The sequence below is a fragment of the Talpa occidentalis genome, unplaced genomic scaffold, assembly GCF_014898055.3.
Source record: "Talpa occidentalis isolate TD23 unplaced genomic scaffold, MPIMG_talOcc4v2.1 talOcc4.12, whole genome shotgun sequence".
Lineage (NCBI taxonomy): Eukaryota > Metazoa > Chordata > Mammalia > Eulipotyphla > Talpidae > Talpa > Talpa occidentalis.
The window spans coordinates 40434836-40454196 of NW_023601212.1; the positions used below are offsets into that span (position 1 = coordinate 40434836).

A 19361-nucleotide genomic window follows, 5' to 3' on the forward strand; every position below is an offset into this window, starting at 1 on the left:
TAAAAAAAAAAAAAAGAACTGGGGTACAAGCCAGACGTGTGAGGGGAAGGATTCACCAGTAAAAGAATGGGGAGCAAAACAGGCCGATATACTGAAATACACTGCTGAGGGGAGCAGCGGGTGAGACAGGAGAGGTCTGCTGCACCACGTGGGTAGCTCCCTGGCCAGGGATCAAATTTGTACTGCAGAGGCTGCGGACAGCTTCCCAGTGCTGTGCTTAACCCCTTGCACCACCAGGGAGGCCCTGCAAGTCTTTTTTTTTTTTTTTTTTTTTTTAAAGATTTGTTTATTTATTTATTATACAAGCACTGGGTACAGTCAGAAGTGCGGGAGGGTGAGAGAATTCATCAGAGCCAGAGCGGGGAGCAGAGCAGGCAGAAGGACCGAAGTACACTGCTGAGGGGAGCAGCGGGCTGCAGGAGAGGTCTGCGCGCCATGTGGGACCCTCCTCCGGTGGCCAGGGAGCAGCCAGGGATCGAACCCGAGCTGCAGAGGCTGCGGGCAGCTTCGCAACCCAGCGCTCAACCGCTGCGCCACCGGGGAGGGCCCCTGCAAGTCTTTTTTGACAGTGTGTATGGCATGCTGTCTGGGTGACTCTGGTTGTGGGAGGCTGTGTTGAGGGAAACTGAATTTGTGTCTGGATCTATGATATGTGTTTCTTTGTGCATCTTTGTGACTGTGTGATCACAGGTGACTGTGGAGTGACTGACCCAGCCTCATGGAAGCCTGAATGTGTGTGTGTGTGTTTCTGGGACTGGGAAGAAGTTACCTGCCCCTCCTAGAGCTCTAAGTCCAAGATCCCTTGGACCTCCCAGTGACTGGGAGAGGGACAGGGAGGAGCAAGGAGGACAGGGTGGATTTCTACCCCCTGCCCCAGGTAACAAAACTGGCTTCTCCAAACAAAGTTCTAAGGCAGCAGCTGAGGGGGGCGGGCCAGGGCCAGGCCGCCCACGCCCACTCCCCAGCCCCCTCCCGCCCAGGGTCTGGCTGCAGCCCCACCCAACTGCAGCAGCCACCCGCCTATCCAGTCCCTGTCCCCAAGTGTCCCTGCACCAGTCACCAGGTGAGAAGGACCCAGGCTGGGGGGTGGGGGGAAACAGGGGATTCTGAGGATAGATGATCCTCAGGATGGGGAGTGGAGGGCTTGGAAGACTGGACAGAAGAAAAGTCAAGGTGGGTCCAGAAGGCGGAGGGGACAGAGCCAGGGCAATTAAGTGGGGTGGTGGATAGGCTAAGGCAGAGGAGAGGCGCCAGCCAGCCTGAGGCAAGCAGCCTGGAAGCTTGGGGACGAGTCTTCAAGGGCTTCAGAAGGGCATCCAGGACCAGAGAATGGGCTGAGACTGGGGGGCTGGGGGTGAGGGGGCTGGAGGTGGGACCTGAGAGAGGGAGTTGGGTTGGTTGGTAGCCGGAGCCCTGAGAACCTAGAAACTGAGGCGCTAGGCACTTAGGGAGAGGAAAGGCTGTAGGCAGAGTCCACTAAAGGGGGGTGGTCTTGAAGGTGGGGTAGAGAAGGCCTGAGGAAAGTAGGCACAGGACGCTGAGACCTGGAGTCCCAAAAGGGAGATTAAAGGACTGGGGGCTAGGGCAAGACTGAGCCAGGCTGGGAGAAGGCGAAAAACTGGGCAAGAGACGAAGCGAGCAGGTGACCCGGGCGCGGAAGAGGACACCGAGGCGAGCCGGCTCAGTATCGCTCTACCCCGGCCCGAAGCCCCAGGTCGGCAGCCTCCCAACCCCGCTTTCCTCGGTCCACAGGCCTGGGTCCGGTTCAAGCCCTAATCCTCTGGCGGGACCCGCCCGGCGCCGCAATGACGGTCACGTACACCGCACGCGTAGCAAACGCGCGCTTCGGCGGTTTCTCGCAACTGCTCCTGCTGTGGCGGGGGAGCATCTACAAACTTCTGTGGCGTGAGCTGCTCTGTTTCCTCGGGCTCTACATGGCGCTGAGTGCCGCCTATCGGTGAGGCTGCCCCAGGGTGTGGCGGGGAACTGACCTGGAACCCGCGTCCAGGAGAAAGGAGGGGCGGCTCGGCAGACCGAGCAGGGGAGAGGTCTCGGCCGCGCCCGGGAGGGCCGCCCGGGAGGAGAGTTCTGCAGCTGGGACGGGGTGATCGCTCGTGACCCCCACTCCTCCCTCGCAGCTTGGTGCTCACGGAAGATCAGAAGCGCTACTTCGAGAAACTCGTCATTTACTGCGATCAGTACGCCAGTCTCATCCCGGTCTCTTTCGTGCTGGGTGTGTTTGCCCTCCTCAGTTCCTCCATTCCCCTGATCCGAGAAAACCATTTCCATTCATGCATTTTATTTGATTTTTTTAAGATTTATTTATTTTTGAGCCTCCCTGGTGGCGCAAGGGATTAAGCACAGCACTATGTAGCTCTGGCCTGTACTCCAGCTCTTGTATGCATAAATAAATAAATCTTTAATAAAATTTATTTATTTTTTATACAAGAGCTGGGGTATAGGCCAGAGGTGCGGGAGGGTGAGAGGATTCACCAGAGACAGAGTGGGGAGCAGAACAGGCAGACAACCAAAATACACTGCTGAGGGGAGTAGCGGGCACAACAGGAGAGGTCAGCCATGCCATGTGGGAATCTCCCTGGCTGGCAGGGAATCAAACTTGAACTGCAGATGCTGCGGATAGCTTCACAGTGCTGCGCTCAACCCGATGCACCACCAGGGAGGCCTCCATTCATGCATTGTAGAACCCCCTATCCCTGCCCCTCCCAGAATCTTCCCTCAAATTCAGCCCACATGGACTCTCATTTTACCTTCATGCCAGGTATGGATTTGCTCTCCGAGGTGCCCTAATGAGAGCTCTGCGTCACCCAAGCTTATCATTGAGCACTTTAGGGATTCCCATCTGTGTCTGTATGAGACTGCTAGCACCCTCCATTCCATCTCTTGGGCTGCTAGGGACCCCATAAGATGCCATCCTCTCAAGTCAGTCTGGGGGCATTTATCTGACAGGACCTGCTCCTTAGTGCTCACATGATTCCCAATCTCTGATTGAAATGAGGTCCCATGCCCACAGCAGAGTAAGGTTCCCTCTGGTAAGGGTGACAGCCTGCCTTTATGCCCCTAACATGGGCCTGTAGGAGGATCCCAATCCCCACCCCACATGACCCCAAGTAGCCAGGGTGACCCCACCGGCTAAAACCTTTCAGACCTCTGGAGCTGAACCCCCAAGTTCCCAACCCAAGTAGTTCTGCGTGGTCAGGGTTACCACCCAGCCCAGTGTCCCTGATACAGGCCCTATGCCACGTTTCTTCCCACGATCCGGATCCCCTCTGAGCATCCCCATTCCTGGCTTTCCTGCAGGCTTCTATGTGACTCTGGTGGTAAACCGCTGGTGGAACCAGTATCTATGTATGCCTCTGCCAGATGCACTCATGTGTGTGGTAGCAGGCACTGTGCATGGGCGCGACGAGCGCGGCCGTCTCTACCGACGCACACTCATGCGCTACGCAGGACTCTCTGCCGTGCTCATTCTGCGCTCTGTCAGCACAGCAGTCTTCAAGCGCTTCCCCACAATAGACCACGTGGTGGAAGCTGGTGAGTTTCCCACCAGAAGCGGAGTGGGGTGGGGCCAGGATGGAGGACAGGGCGAATAACTCCTGACCTCGCCCTTCCAGGGTTTATGACCCGTGAGGAGCGCAAGAAGTTCGAAAACCTGAATTCATCCTACAACAAGTATTGGGTGCCTTGTGTCTGGTTCTCCAACCTGGCTGCGCAGGCCCGGCGTGAGGGTCGCATCCGAGACAACAGTGCCCTTAAGCTACTACTGGAGGTGGGCCCGCCAGGAGGTCATTCCTATAAAATACCAAGGAAATTGTACCCCATCTGGAGTTGTGTTAGACCTCCACACACCTCCCAGGAAACAGATTCCAAACACCCTTATCTAGCAGTCTCCAGGTGCACTTTTATCTCTGAGGCCCAAATCTAACACCCTCAAGGGTAGTAGCTACCCCAGCTGTATACTCACTAAGTGCTTTTCCTGGAGGGTTCAGAAAAACATGCTCACAGCTCATGACCTGTATCCACTGCCAGGAGCTGACTGTATTTCGGGGCAAGTGTGGAATGCTCTTTCACTACGACTGGATCAGCATACCCCTTGTCTACACCCAGGTAACTCCGTCCTGCCTCCCTTTATACCAAACATCAGGGCCCTCCCCGACCATGCACTAGTCTCAAGGGAAAACAGACCAGCTGTGGGACCAGGAAAACGAATAGGGACCAGGAAAACGAATAACTATAAGAAAGTGAAAATCAAAATCAACAAAAAACTACGAACCAGAGACACTTTTAGGGGGGCGGGGGTGGGAGGGGAGGGATTGGGGTCAGAATGGGGGGGGCTGCAATTGTATGGGGAATATAAAAACAAAATTTATTATTAAATAAAAATAAAATAAAATAAAAAATAAAATTTAAAAATAAAAAAAAAAGAAAACAGACCAGCTGAGACCCCATCACTCTGGTCTCTCCATGACTCCCTGAGGCCTGGAGAAACCTGACCTGGAAATATGCCCTGCCTCCAGGTAGTGACCATTGCAGTATACAGCTACTTCCTGGCCTGCCTCATTGGTCGCCAGTTCCTGGACCCAGCGCAAGGCTACAGTGGCCACAACCTCGATCTGTGTGTGCCCATCTTCACCTTGCTTCAGTTTTTTTTCTACGCTGGCTGGCTGAAGGTGCGTGGGGCTCCGAATCTGAGACAGAGGAGAGCTGCTCTCAGGGCTCTGCCTAATTCCCCATTCCCACTTAGGTAGCGGAGCAGCTCATCAACCCCTTCGGAGAGGACGACGACGACTTTGAGACCAACTTTCTGATAGACCGCAACTTTCAGGTTAGATTCACTCTGTTGTGGCCCTCTCAAGGGTCCCAAAGAGGCCCTGGTGACATCCCCACCAGGGCTTGCCCAGACCTCGCCCCTGAACCATGCTCTGTTGCTGATCACCACATTCCTACCAACCTGAGGGGTACACCCCGTGGTGCCGGTACTTTGTCACCCCACCCCTCGTGTTCACAGGTGTCAATGCTAGCTGTGGATGAGATGTACGATGACCTTGCCATGCTGGAGAAGGACCTGTACTGGGATGCAGCTGAGGCTCGTGCCCCCTACACAGCAGCCACTGCCTTTCTGATGCAGCAGCCCTCCTTCCAAGGCTCTACTTTTGACATCACGTGAGGCAGCAGGGCCTTTGGGAACAGGGCTTACAGCACTATGGGGTATATCTGATTGAATGGTAATATAAGTGACCAGGACAGGGATAAGAGCTAAACTCTGTAGCGTCAGAGCTAAGAAAGACCTAAAGTCTATGAGGACTGGAACTGGGGAGTTAGGCAAGGGATAAGGGATCGAGACAAGTGAGGTCTGGCCAAGTGACCAAGGTCTGGGAACAAGTCACTAATTGAGGGCAGACTTAAGGGCTAAATTCTATGTGGGTTGAATGGGCCAGAGGCAGTATCAAAGGAACCATGGCAAACTTAGGTTTTGAGGCCTAAGCTTGAATGTAGCCAGAGCTAGAGGATAAAGTCAGGGTCATGGTTGAGGGGCCAAGGTCTTTTATGATAAATAGGACAAAGTGGTGGGTGTGTTGCAAGGCCACAGCAATGACCCATGGTCCTTTCTGTAGGCTGGCCAAGGAGGACATGCAGTTTCAACGGTTGGACAGTGTGGATATGCGGCTGGGTGAAGCACATGGTGACTTCCTGCAGCGCCTCTTGCCGTTGGGCGCAAATGTGACCTCAGGAGGCCTGCTTGGAAGGCGCCTGTCCTTGCTGCGCCGCAAGAACAGCTGCGTGTCTGACTCTTCCACAACTGCCAGTTGTGCCTGTACAGGCGCCCTCGATGGCACAGCCCCAGAATGTGGCTGCGGGGACCCACTGCTTGACTCTGGGCTGCGGGAACCTGAGCCTGATCCACCCATGGGACCAGAGCCACCTGCTCCTGTCCTCAACTTCGGGCCCACTTCAGCAGAACCCTTCACTACAGTGCCTATGCCCGCACCCCGGGGACCAGCTCCACCCTGGCTGCCCAGCCCCATTGGTGAGGAAGAAGAGTCTAACCTGAACACATAACCCCCCAGAATAGGAAATCAAGACATACCCTCGCAGACACAGGTCTGCATAAGCTGCATGTGGACTCCACCTCGCCAGCTTTTGACTGGTTCCTGCTACCTGCACACTGCCTTCACAGCTTTGGAGCAACTCTGTGGCCCAGGGATTCTTTCAACTTCTTTGAAAAGTTCTTTATCAGCAGCTCAACTTCTCATCCCCTACTGCCTGAGAGGCCTCTATTAGCGTCTTGCCTTTATTCTTTTGGTAAAATGAAGATGAATGCCTACTCATTGAGTTATGAGGATGAGATGAAATGACCTCAGAGTATTTGGTACATAATAGGTGCTCAATAAAATATTAGTGCTTTTAATGGAAAGCAAAGACTTGAGAATTCTTCCAAATTATTTGATGATCCCCCCCACTTCTTTCCAAACTCTGCTTTCTGAAATGTCCCCTTCAGTGGCCAGGGTTTTACTCATTCATTAATGTGCCAGCTGCCACCCCAGGAGGGCAGCTTCTTCCTGCCAGCCTTGCTTTATGAATCTGCAAGTAATCATCTGTCCCAAGTACTTACACTCTCAGATAGCACTTTTGTGTTCCAGGTCTTAATTTAATTACATGCTGAGGACTCCTGCATTAGAAGTCCAGCCAGAATTCCTCCCCTGACTCTAGACACAGAAAGTTAACTGCCTGTTCAACATTTCCATGTAGGGATCTCTTAAACATAGCTCCATACTAGCTCCCTATCAGCTCCCAATCTTCTCACAGCTTTTTCCTTCCAGACGCCAAAACCTGGGTGTTGCTTTCAACTCTTCTTTCAGCCCATTCTCATCAACCCAGCAGCAAATCCCATCAGCTCAATCTTCAAATTGTATCCAGATTCGAACCATTTCCTACTCCTTCAGGGTTCCCGCCCTGGCCAGAAACCCACCACCCACTTACCTGGTCTACTGCCTTATGCACTGTTCTTCTAATTCCAGTCCTAACAAACCCTTCTCATCACTAGTCTGTTTCTCACACAGCAGCCAAAGGGACCAATGAATACCTGAACCAGATCCTGTTGCTCCTTTACTAATGAGTCCCAACCCTCATGAGTCCCAACTCAGAATAAAAGCTAAAGTAGGCCCTGAACAATATCCCTACCCTCATCTCTTCACATTCTTTTCCCCCAAATCACTCTGCTTTATCTGCACTGGCTTCCTCATTACACCTTTAATCCTTCAAGTAAGTTATCATAGGGTCTTTGCACATGCTGTTCCCTCTGCCTGGATCACTTCTTCAGATACCTATGTGGCCCCTCCCTTACCTTGTTCAGGCCTCTACCTAAGTTGTCACTTTCTTCATGAGGCCTCTTTTCCTGACCTTTTATTAAAAATTGCCATTACCCAAACCCACCTCCTGCATCAGCTTCACTTTTGTCTGTTTCTTTTTTTTTTTTTAAGTTTTTTTAAATTTATTTATTCATAATTTGCTGGGTGCAGGCCAGAGGTGCAGGGTAGGGGTCAGGGGTGAGAGGATTCACCAGAGACAGAGTGAGGAGCAGAACTGGTGAATCTACTTGAAGACACTGCTGAGGGGAGCAGCGGGCAAGACAGGAGAGGCCTGCTGTGCCATGTGGGTTAGCTCCCTGGCTGGGCATCAAGCTCCTGCTGCAGTGGCTGCGGATAGCTTCATAGTGCTGAAACTTAACCCCTTGCACCACCAGGGAGGCCCTGTCTGTTTCATTTTTTATTGTAGTATTTTTTACACCAAACTTTATCTATTTTATGTATTGTCTCTACCTTCAATGAAAATGACAGCTTTGGACCTCCGTGGTGGCACAAGTGGTTAAGTCTCAGCACTATGAAGCTATCTGCAGCCACTGCAGCACGAGTTCGAACCGCAGTCAGAAAGCAAACCTACATCACGCAGCAGACCTCTCCTGTCTTGCCCGCTGCTCCCCTCAGCAGTATATTTCAGCAGATCCGCCTGTTCTGCTCCCCACTCTTTCTCCTCACCAGAGGATTCTCTGGTGACTCCTCTAACCCCACCCCACCCTACACCTCTGGCCTATACCCCAGCTTTTGTATACATAAATAAATAAAATAGGGGCCTCCCTGGTGGTGCAAGGGGTTAAGCACAGCGCTATGAAGCAATGAGCAGCTACTGCAGCATGAGTTCGATCCCCAGCCAGGGAGGTGACCCACATAGCGCAGCAGACCTCTCCTGTCTAGCCCGCTACTCCCCTCAGCAATGTATTTCAGTCAATCCTCCTGTTCTGCTCCCCACTCTGTCTTTGGTGAATCCTCTCACCAGCACCCCCGCCACCTCTGGCCTATACCCCAGCTCTTATATGCATAAATAAATAAATCTTTACAAATAAATAAATAAATCTAAAAAAAAAAAAAAAAGACAGCTTCATGAGGCAGGGGTTTTTATCTGAAATTCTTCAAAATCCACCACACAAACACACAGTCACATAAACATGATCTTCACCTCCCACTGAGTGCTAGAAGTCACTCACACTTTAGTAAGAAGTCAGGCCTTTCTTAAAAACAATGGTCTGCATCTCTGGTCATCTTCTCTTTCTCACCTCAGTGCCCAGAGGCTAGCCAGGGCAGATTAAAAGTCTTATTTATTTATTTATTTATTTTCTCGAATATAAAATTACTCTCCTCTGGCAGCTTGTGAACCCCAGGGAGAAAAATCACAGATAAGAATCACATTGCTAAAAAGAATAGGGCCATATTTGCCACCTGTCCTATCCTGAACTCCTGTCCCATATGGGAGAGCAAAGGATGGCAATCACAGTTTTGAGGCTCCCCAACAGGTGGCTGAAGCATGATTCTGGGCTCTTTGCCACAAGTTGGGGAAATTCAGGGTAGATTAAGCCCTGACTGGCTGGGCAGGTGGCAGAATCCTGAGGTCCATCAATGTTTGTCCGGGGGGCGCATATTCAGGGATGCTAAGCGTCCTAGGGGTCCACGGCGAGTGTTGGTGGCCAGCCGCTGCTGTGCTAGGAATGACTGGGCATGGGTAGGTGCCCGCTCTTCTCCTACTCGCTGCTGCAGAGCCATGCCCTGGAGGGAGACGGCATGATTCAGGTCAAATGAGCCCTTAGGACACCCCAGTGCTCTAGCCATGGTAACTGTACACTCACCATATTATACCAGGCACTGATGAGCAGCTTTTCTTCTTGTTCCCTCTGACTTCGGCTCTTCTCAAAGTCCATCTGTTAGGGAGGCAATAGTTAAGAACCTGGATACACTGGGGATAGCACCAAGGGACGTGGACACCCACCTCCAGATGGCGAATGCGGACATCCCTTTGCCGCAGCTGTGTCCTCAGGGTGTGGAGTTCTAGTGGTGCACCCCCAGGTGGCCGCTGCTTGGGTTCCAAGGTCTGTATGACCTAGGATTTGGGAAAGACACAACCAGAGTGATCTTGGCCTCTTGGGCCCCTTTACCTGTTGGAGTACGTTATGACAACTCCTGACAGTGGCATAGAAGTCTGTGACATGATGGGATGGGGAGCAGAGATAAGCAAACTGGCAAGAGACTTGAGGCATGGGGACGCAGCACCTTCCACAGGAGGTACCCAGCATCCTCACCGTGCGTGCCTTGTCCACGTAACGGCGGTACCGTTCCTCCATGGTACGCAAGTCCGCATCCTTCTTCTGCAGGCTATGCTGCAGCTCCTCAATACGTCGGGCTGCTGAGGGAACAAGGCAGCCCTCAGCTCCACATCAAGCTCTGGGAGGCCCTCCATCCATCTGACCTTCCAGCTCTACTCACTGCTGCTGTCAGCAGGTGGTTCCAGTTCCTCAATGTACTCCCGCTTTCGCTGCAGCTCCAGATCTGCCTCATGCAGCTTCTGTCTATGGGCATGGGATAGGCAGCAGCAAACTGACCTTTAGGGCCATCTCTCCTCCCCCAGTGGCAGCCATAGCTCTCCAGCCAGCCAGAAAGGCTGCATAGACCTTTCTGCCTGCACAGTAAACTCGGCTTTGGAGCTCTGTGCCCTTTCCTCAGCCATTGGAGCCATAATCCCCACACCCTAAGCAGATGGTCCCTGGACCAGCCCATTAGTCCATTGCTCCCCATTCCATAGTCCTCTCCCTGATCCAGCCACACATCCCCCACCAGCCTCTGCTACCCTCAATCCCTTACTTCCATTCTTCACCTAGCAGCCAAGGATCTGTCTAGGATGCAAATCTCTCATAACAAAAGGAAACACACTCTGAAAGTTTTGCCACCTGTCCCAAAGCCCCCAAGATTTGCTAATACTCCTTCCTCCTCTCTTGAATTGTGCATTGGATATGGAACACGATATAGCATCTAATAACAAAGATGTAAACCAATGTAACTTTAATAAAGATAAAGAAATAAAATAAAACAAGAAAAATCTAATAGCAAATCATTGGTATGTTTACTAAACTTACAAAGGCATGTGCCATTTGAGACACTAACTCTACTTTTTGTGATAGATTTGTTGTCAAGCAAAATGATGCATTTACAGGTTATATGTTTCTGCCTTGTTTGAAATTGCAAATACCTTGAAAGAATGAGTTAATACATTAGTTCATTCTACAAAAATGGTACATGCCAGTCCTTTTGGACCAGAATTCTACAGAAAATTAAGTTTTAATGTCTCTAGGTATCCATCCTCTGTAAGGAAAGAATGTCTCTGTGCTTTGTAGTACTAGCTACATTCCAACTTTGGCAGAACTGAGAAAGCAGTCACCCAATTCATGTTTTGTAATGCCTAGTTGACAAAGGTCACTATATTTACAAAAAATAATGACTCTTTCTATTTATTAATATAGAGAAATTTCCCAGTCATCTTTCTTGTAAATAAGGAATGAAAATAAAAATATACATTCATTTACATTTGCTTTAAAAACTGGAAGGGGACCTCCCTGGTGGCACAAGAGGTTAAGATCCAAGACTGTGAAGCTATCCTCAGCCACTGCAGCATGAGTTTGATCCCTGGCAAAGGAGGTGACCCACATGGAGCAGCAGACCTCTCCTATCTCGCCCACTGCTCCCCTCAGCAGTGCATTTCAGCAGATCTGCCTGTTCTGCTCCCCACTTTGTCTCTGGTGAATCTTCTCACCACCACCACCCCACAGCATCTCTGGCCTGCACCCCAGCTCTTGTATGCATAAATAAATAAATCTTTAAAAAAATACTGGAAGGGGGCCTCCCTGGAGGCGCAGCGGTTGAGCACTGGGTTGCGAAGCAGCCTCTGCAGCGCTGGTTTGATCCCCGCCTGCTCCCTGGCCACTGGAGGAGGGTCCCACATGGCACACAGACCTCTCCTGCCACCCACTGCTCCCCTCAGCAGTGTACCTCATCATTCTGCCTGCTCTGCTCTCTGACTCTGGTGAATTCTCTCGCCCTCCCGCGCTTCTCACTGTACCCAGTGCTTGTATAAATAAATAAATAAATCTTTAAAAAAAAAAAAAACTGGAAGGATTTCCATAATAAACTAACAGGGATGGGGTAAAACTGCTAATGGGGAGACTTTTTGGTGTAGAAGATCTAGGGTGTAGGACAGAAATGCAGGATGGCAACTGGATTCACCAGAGATGGAGTTGGGAGCAGAAAAGGTGGATCTACTGAATTATACTGCTAAGGGGAGCAGTGGGTGAGACAGGAGAAGTCTGCTACCCCATATGTGGGTTATCTCCCTGGCCAGGGATGGAATTCAGGCTTCAGTGGTGATAGCAGTGAGACTTAACCCCTAGGCCACCAGGGAGGCCCCTAAAATAGCTTATTTTTAAACAATGTATATAGGCAACAACTTTGTCACACCATCTTGCTGAAATCCCTTCTGTGGTTCCCCATTTCTCCCTAAAAACAGCCCATATTCCTTCCCTTGATCTGAGGCCTTGGTCTGTGTTTCAGCTGACTCTGCTCTCCTCCTAAATAACTCCCCATGCAACCCCCCCACACCTTTGCCCCTGCCTTTCCTCCCACGAGTGCCCCCTCTGGGACTCACAGATGTTCCTCCAGCTTCCTCTTCAACAGCGTGGGCTGGGGGAGAGAAGAGGCAGGTGAGGTGCATCCAGAGGACCCAACCCCTTCCAGGGGTGAGGGTAGTAGGTGCCACCCTGGGCCCACGCTACTTACAATGGACTACAGCAGACATCCAGCAGCAGAGCGGGGAGAGAGGAGGGTTACTGTGGGGGGCACAAGGGGAAATAAGGCAGGGAGGAGGGGAGGACTCACATCCTCAGTCTTGCACTCCTGTTCCTGCAGGGCCTTCTGAAGGTCCTCCACTTGGGCCCGTAGCTCTGACAGCTGCTGCTGGTTCAGCCTGAGGAGGAAGAGGGGAGGAAAAGTGAAAAATCTCAATGCCAGCACCTGTCTTGTAATTCCTTCCACGTAGGGCCCTGCTCAGCTGGGTCCTCACCGGTGCTGAGTCTCCAGCCGGTGGCGCTCCCGGTTGGCCTCCTCCAGATGGCGCTGTAGCTCCTCCTGTCGGTCGCGATCAGCTGCCTCCTGTTGGCATAGTCGCTTGTTCTCCAGCTGAAGCTTCAGAAGTGTCTCCCTGCAGAGGAAGGAGTGTGCAGGACTGGGGACAGTCACCCTCTGCAAGCTTGCCCAGGATCAGGCCAGTGAAGGTGGAAGAGGCCAGGAGAGGGACAGAACTCTGGGGGAAAGTCCTGGGGTAGGATTATATTGCTTGGGACTCGAAGTAAGAGTGGGTGGGCAGAGTTCTAGAGGTGGGGGGCAGAGTGGGTGGGGCTATGCGTAAGGGCGGGGCCAAAGAGAGGATTGGCATGCTGGGGTTGGGGATACAGGAAAAGATGCACCTACAGGGAGCGCTGAGGTGGGACCTCTAGACAGGTCACTGGTCCCTGAACCTAACAGAGGCTACAGTGGGGACAAGGATGTGCTTTGTGGTCACAGCCCTATGTTGGTGGAGCTGGGCATAGACTTTTTGCTTGGGGGGTGTTGGGGGAGGAGGCAGATGCACTGGCCCTAATTTGTGAACTGAGTATGGAGCCAGAGCCAAAGTAGGGCCAGAGGCTGGGTCCAATTTAGGGCAGTTTAAGAGTGGCTGTGCCAAAGAAGCAGGCTGGGATTTGGACCTGGGAATTGCATGCAGGTCTGAGGGCAGGACTGAGGGTGGGCACTGGCAGGCCAGGGTTGGCAAGAGTCTGAGTGACCCAGGATACCTGAGCTCCGCAGGAAAGATTTCCGCTGCTAAGTTTTCAGTGTCCAGTGAGGTGGGATCTAATGATAGATCTTGAGAAAGCAAGAAATCTTCAGCTTGATGCACAGTCCATGCTCCCTTTCCTAGGGTTTTCTTTCTAAGAATCACCTTGGAGGCTCCAGTTGAGTCAAAAATCTGACTGGAGAGAGTGCACCCCAGGCTTGACAGGGACTGTGATGCTTGGCCTAAGTTTGCCTTTGCCACCCTGAGCCTGAAAGACAGGCATTGCCTTCTGTCGGCCCACATTGCCTCTTTCCTTTCTACCCAGTCTCCCTCCAGCGTGATCCCTCAGCCTAGACAAGCCCTGGGACACTGCTTTTTCTGTTTGCCCTAACAGCGCCCTAGGGCTGTCTTCCTCCAGATCTAGTTCTATGCTTCAACTCACCAGCCTGGGTCAGTCCCTGTGGCTGCAGCTGGGCACAGCGCAGCTCCTCGTTGGCCTCCCGCAGGGAGTCCCGCTCTGCCAACAGCCGCTGGAGGAAAGGGGTGCATGAAGCCACTTGAAGCAAGACTGGCCTCCTGGGGATTGGGCTAGCCCATGATGGGCAGGACAGGGCTTGGGTGGTGGGATCTCAACCTCACCTCTTTCTCCTTTGTCACCAATTCATACTTTTCCTCCAGATTTTGGCACTCAAATAGCCATTTCTCTGCCTTCATCGCCTCTTCCTGGCGCTGCACTTGCAGTTCCTGAACCTGAAGAGAAAGGATGGGTGAGGACTGCAGGAATGGTAAGAGAAGGGGCACTGCTGGAATGAAAATAGATGGGCAGGGCTTAAGTGGTAGGTGTGGCTTACAAACCAAACAGAGCTGGTCAGGGAGAACTGACAAGGCCTAAAGGGCATGGTCTATGGTTAATGAGGGAGAGAGCTTGGGCAGGACTCAGGTCACCTCATACCGGAGCCAGGAAAGCATGATGGCGGAGGCCACACAGTGAGCTGCCTGCAGCCCGGACCACCTAGGTCTGCAGATTTCACCTGACCCATGCCCCACTTCCAGGCCTAGGCCCCAGCCCAGGGCCCCCTCCGCACCTGCCTCCGCTGTGCCTCGAGCTGGGCACGCAAAGAGCTGGCCCTGCGCAACTCATCCTCCAACTGCCTCGTGCGCTCTGCGTGGCCCACGTTGCACTCCTCCAGTTGCCGCACCTGCCGCCGCAGCTCCCTCAGCTCTCCCAGCCTGCTGCGGCAGCTGCTAAGGGTGGCCTCCAGCTGCCCTGCACGCTCAGAGGATTGTCTGGGAAGGGGGGAAGAGGAGGAAGACAGTTTGGGTCTGGGATCAGGGTTTAGTTTAGATGTGAGGCCCTCACGCCAAGGAAATGTATCAGTCTTTTTGGGTTCTAGGTAAGAGGTCATGAGGGTCGGGGTGAGACTCAGCCTGGTGCAGTTGGGGGTCATGAGAGAATAAAAAGGGAGGCCTAAGCATCAAATGATCAACCCAGGTTCATAATTAGGAATCCTCACATTGTGGGAACACAGAATGTGAACTACAGGGGAAATGACAGGGATCAAGATAATCTGAGGAGTGCCCCCATGGGCATTTTAGGGTCAGGAAATTGTGGGAACAAAGGGCACCGTGGTTGCAGGGGCCATTGAGAGGAGGGGCTTTGGAGCCAGGGCACAATGGGGTTCTTAAAGATACAGTAGGGGTTCACTAGCAAGTTGAACATTACAAAGTAACCATGAGACCAAACAGGGAGCCCTTCAGGAATACAGAAGGTACAGTGCAGTTGAAGGGATGAGGACTATGGGGGTCCATCAAGCATGCTGGGGTACAGGGATGCTATGGAGTTGTGAGAAGGTACAGTTGTGTTAGGGTGGCACAATGGGGATATAGGAGGCTAAAAGGTTATTGTATTGTGGGGTCCTAGAAGCTACTATGGGATCCTGGGGCATGATGAGACCCAGAATGATACAGGGGAGGCATGGGAAGCCTCCCAGGCTTGCTGATATGGATGCTGTTAGGTCTAGGGGATACAATGTGGGATAACAAGGGACACTGTGGGATCATGACGGGGGCGGGCACTAAGGATCAGGGGCCATGGTAGAGTCCAGGACAGTGGGGTTGAGAACAAACTGTGGGGCTCACCTGGGCATTGTGGAGTTAAAGAGGTACTGTGGCATCAAACAGGCACTCTGACAATGGATTATGCATCAGGACTGAGGTCCCACCACTCACCGAAGCTCATCCATCTCATCCTTCAAGGTCTGAGCCTCCTGGGCCAGACTGGTCAGCGCCTGGTTCCGCTGCTGCAGCTCAGTGACCTCCCGCTCTAATTCTGCACAGTGCAGCCGCTCATCCTCCCTGCCACTCTCTAGCCTGAGGGACGCAGGGTAAAGGGCACATGAAGGAAGCCACACCTCACTAATCCTCTGGCCTGCCTGGCCAAATCCCCACTGATCACACCTGAAGTTCTCCTCCTGCAGCTGCTCCAGCTGGGACTGCAGCAGCAGTAGCTTCTTGGCCGTGAGACCTGTGGCACCCTCACCCTCAGGCCGGCCCACACTCTTTCTCAGTGCTGCATTCTCCTGTGCCAGGATCTGCTTTTCTTCAGACAGGAGCACCAGCTGCAGGCAAGGCATGCAGATGAACAGGAGCTTGGTGTGTGTGTGTGGGGGGGGGTGTTCTATAGGCAACCCTGCCCCAAGAGCATCTGTGATCCCCCACCTCACCCCACCTGCCGCTCCAAATCCAGACAGCGCTGCTGCAGCTCATCCCCCTCATCAGCCTCCTCGCTTAGGAAGTAGTACCTGCGGGACTGAGGAGGGTAGGGAATGGGGGGCAAGGAATTCAAGAATCTGGGGAGAAGACTTGGAGAAAGGAAGCTGGGATTTCTAGGGACAGAGAGGGGGCCAAGAAACCCTCAGGATCTGAAGAAGAGAGGGCTGGGACCCCAGGGGACTTTTTTTTAATGCATATAAGAACTGGGATGCAGGCCAGAGGTGCGGGGGTAGGGGGGAGATGAGAGGATTCACCAGAGACAGAGTCCCAGGGGACTTTCTTAGGCAATATGGGTGTCTAACAACCTGGCAAGGGAAAAGACTAGGACCCTGAGGGATAGCGGGGGTAGGAGGGTTAGGCATAGTGGGGGTTTTATAGGTTTAAGACAAGTGCCTACTCCTTAGGCAGCCCCAATAATAATGGGGTGAGGATCTTGAACCAGGTTCCGCACCATTTACCTGACTGTCAAAGTTCCCATATGTCTCCGTTGATAGGGAGTCAGGGGTGTCTTTGGTTATGAGCTGGAGAGAGATATTGGCGGGTACACTGAGATGAATTGGTATCTCTGAGGGCAGACTTCAAGGCTTCAATCATCTCATAAGCTTGAAAAACCCCTCATTCACCTGTCATTAAAGCCAGGTCTCCCAAAGCACCCCAGTCCAGAGGATGCCCTCCTGCCATGCATTCCCCAACACACACAGGGGCTGGGTCCTTTGAGGCTGCTAGATTGTGACTTTGAGCCCAAAGGAGCTGCCAGACACGAGACAAGGAAATATGGCCAGCTGACTTCCAGGCAGAGCCCAGCCTCTGTCCAGTTCCCTCTGTCTTGGAGACATCTCCTCCCCCAAAGCTCTTTGCCACACTGGGCACCCCCACCTACCTCCTGGATGACTTCCATTACCACATGCTGAACTGATTCCTCCAGCGTCATGATTCTCTGGATGTGCTCTGGGGACCAAGGTGGGGGAGACTGAGAAGTGAAGGGAGGGAGGATAGTTTGCCCCTGGGAACCTCCTAACATTCCATACCCTGCTTTTTCTCGCAACTGATGGCACAGCCCAGCACCAGCTGGAGAAGCTTGCCGAGCTCTTCTGGTTCTGAGAACTCGCCGATGAGGCTCACATCTGGGAGGTGCTGCTCAGAAATAGGATGCCCCAGGACCTGAGGATATGGGAGGAGGTGTGTGTCAGGGACTCATAGGTGTGTGTCAGGGACTCCCTCAACCCAACCACCTAAATCCCTTTAGTTACTCACATCCTGATAGTACTCCACCAGGCTCTGTAAGATTGTCTTCAGATTGCTGACCTGGGGAGATGCAAAGAATTGTGTTCAGGGCCCAGAATACCCAAGAAAGAGACCAAGCACTCCCCACCCTGAATCTGTCTAATCGATCCTTTTTTTTCCTGCCTCCCCTTCCAATCCCTGATCACATCCTCTTGTGTGATCCCACTGTCAGTCTAAATGTCCTCTCTCCTAGGGGTGACCTGTGTGGCTGCCTGCCCTTCTTATCTACTTGCCCATCTTTGTTCCTCTGTCCCCAGAATCCAATAATATCTCACAATCTGTCCTGCTAACTATTTGCCCTAGCCACCATCATCTCTCACTTAGATTATTGTGCCAGCCCATTATCAGTTTCCACTTTTGCTGCCTACAATCCATTTCTCTCAGAGTAGCCACAGGGAGCTTTTTAAAGCCCTAGACAGGTTGTATCTTTCCTCTGCTAAAACCCTTCCTTGAATTTGCACAGCACTTAAAAATAGAATCCACAGCCCTAGCCAGGCCTGCCAGGCCCTGATGACCTCATTTCTACCCCCTGGCTTTCTGTTCTGAAAACTTCCTGCCATTCCGGGATCATACGAAGCTTATCCCCACCTCAGGGACTTTTTATTTGCTGTTCCCAATACCTAGAATACTGTTCCTCCAAATCTTGCAAGAAGATCAGTCCATCTCAAGTAACCACCCAAAGAGCCTAGCTGCTTTTTCTTGGAGTCCTGTTTTCACTGTTTTTATATTGTTGCTAATGTTTATGTGTTTGTAAGCATTATCAGAATATTTATTGACTGTGTGAGGGCAAGTTGGCTAGGAGCTGCAGGCCCAGACCTGCTCCATAAATGAATGAAAGAGCAAATGTTTGGTCACCAGACTTGCCCCCATCCTGGGTAGGTCTGCCTGTCCATCACCCAGGACATGACTAGCTGATGCTCCCCTGGTCATCTTTTCAACAGTCTGCCCCCCAGTTATGAGTCCATCTGTCACCTTTAGCCTCCAGTTGGAGTCTGGGTTTTCTGAGAAGCCCTGGAGCCATGTTTCGTTGAACCAAGAAGGGTCTCTGGGGGTGAGAAGGTGGGATGAGTTACTGGGGAACCCTTTGGGGCCCCTCCCCCACAGCCCCACTCACATTTGGTTCAGCACATAGGCCACTGCAAGGCCACTGCTCAGGTCCTGGGAGCTGGCACAGGGGGGCGGGACTTGGAAGGTCTGGAACTGGGTAAGAGAGGGAAACACAGTGAAGGCTGGGAAGCACTGACCTGCTCCCCTTTTGCAGGATTTCGTGGTCTCCAGAAACCTCATATGGTTGGTTATGGGCTCCAGAGTACCAGAATTGCAGGGGCCTTGCTTCTGCTCACCTGGGACCAGAGGAGGCGTGGTCTCACCTCACCTCTGCTCAACAAACCCCGCAAGACCAGGATAGGGCGGAACCACAAGTCACCCGGGCCCCACAGGCACCACGTGACCAAGTCAGCTCACCTGTACCTACGCCCCACATGACCCAGCTGCGGGGGGCGGGGCCTCATCTGTTCTTTCCTTACAGACCTGCCACGTGACGGGGGCGGGTGCTCAGGCCAGAGTCCAACAGCCCCGTTGGCCGACGACCCCTTCCACCTCCCAGCCCTAGGACCGTGGGATGGACCAAGCCAGGGCCGGGATTCCTGGCAGGAAGAGAGGGCGCACACCTGTCCCTGGCCCCGCCCCCCGACCTACCCAGGTGAGCAGAGACCCGCATAGCTCGGCTTTGTCCACGCTCATGGCTCCCAACCGAATTCAACCCGACCGCGGTGCCCCACCAACGCAGCCGCCTCCAGATCTGCCACCAGCGAGCACCCGCAGCCGGGACCTCCCTTTCAGCCTAGAGCGCCGCCCCGTTCCGCCCCCTAGGCGCAGGCCCCGCCCCAGACACGTGATCTCCCAGAGCCCGCTCAGGCCCCCAGTACCTCCATCTTGGATTCGGGCAGCATTTGGGCGCCCGCCCTGCCACTAGAGGTCAGTCCGGGCTAGCCTTGTGCATATCAAGGGTGGCCCTACCACTTATTTGATTACCCCTGCTCTTTCTGGGTTAGCAGAGACCTCACAATCACTCCTCTTTTGAGATCTGAGACGGAGCTGCC

General features: G+C 52.7%; 2 protein-coding genes across 4 annotated transcripts; one reads left to right on the forward strand and one right to left on the reverse strand.

The window, feature by feature from the left end:
- Positions 1-1805: 1805 nt before the first annotated feature.
- On the forward strand, positions 1806-6335 carry BEST2 (bestrophin 2). Of its 2 annotated transcripts, XM_037504374.2 has the most exons (9): positions 1806-1957; positions 2139-2233; positions 3319-3552; positions 3633-3787; positions 4048-4125; positions 4536-4688; positions 4763-4843; positions 5027-5181; positions 5634-6335. In XM_037504374.2, the coding sequence occupies exons 1-9, from the start codon at positions 1806-1808 to the stop codon at positions 6076-6078; spliced, it is 1548 nt and encodes a 515-aa protein (XP_037360271.1). In that variant the 3' UTR covers positions 6079-6335. The 2 variants fall into 2 exon arrangements, with proteins under 2 accessions (XP_037360271.1, XP_054549913.1); XM_054693938.1 differs by lacking the exon at positions 4536-4688 and having other exon boundaries at positions 1915-1957.
- A 2126-nt stretch (positions 6336-8461) lies between these two features.
- On the reverse strand, positions 8462-19084 carry HOOK2 (hook microtubule tethering protein 2). Of its 2 annotated transcripts, none has more exons than XM_037505919.2 (22): positions 18958-19084; positions 18374-18459; positions 18232-18304; positions 17230-17280; positions 17004-17136; positions 16856-16923; positions 16434-16496; positions 15932-16012; positions 15661-15821; positions 15433-15573; positions 14289-14490; positions 13843-13953; positions 13646-13733; positions 13223-13292; positions 12454-12591; positions 12270-12357; positions 12040-12074; positions 9831-9913; positions 9647-9747; positions 9337-9447; positions 9197-9268; positions 8462-9116 (listed from the first exon to the last, which is right to left on the reverse strand). In XM_037505919.2, the coding sequence occupies exons 1-22, from the start codon at positions 19000-19002 to the stop codon at positions 8967-8969; spliced, it is 2151 nt and encodes a 716-aa protein (XP_037361816.1). In that variant the 5' UTR covers positions 19003-19084; the 3' UTR covers positions 8462-8966. The 2 variants fall into 2 exon arrangements, with proteins under 2 accessions (XP_037361816.1, XP_037361815.1); XM_037505918.2 differs by having other exon boundaries at positions 9647-9750.
- Between the last annotated feature and the right edge of the window lie 277 nt (positions 19085-19361).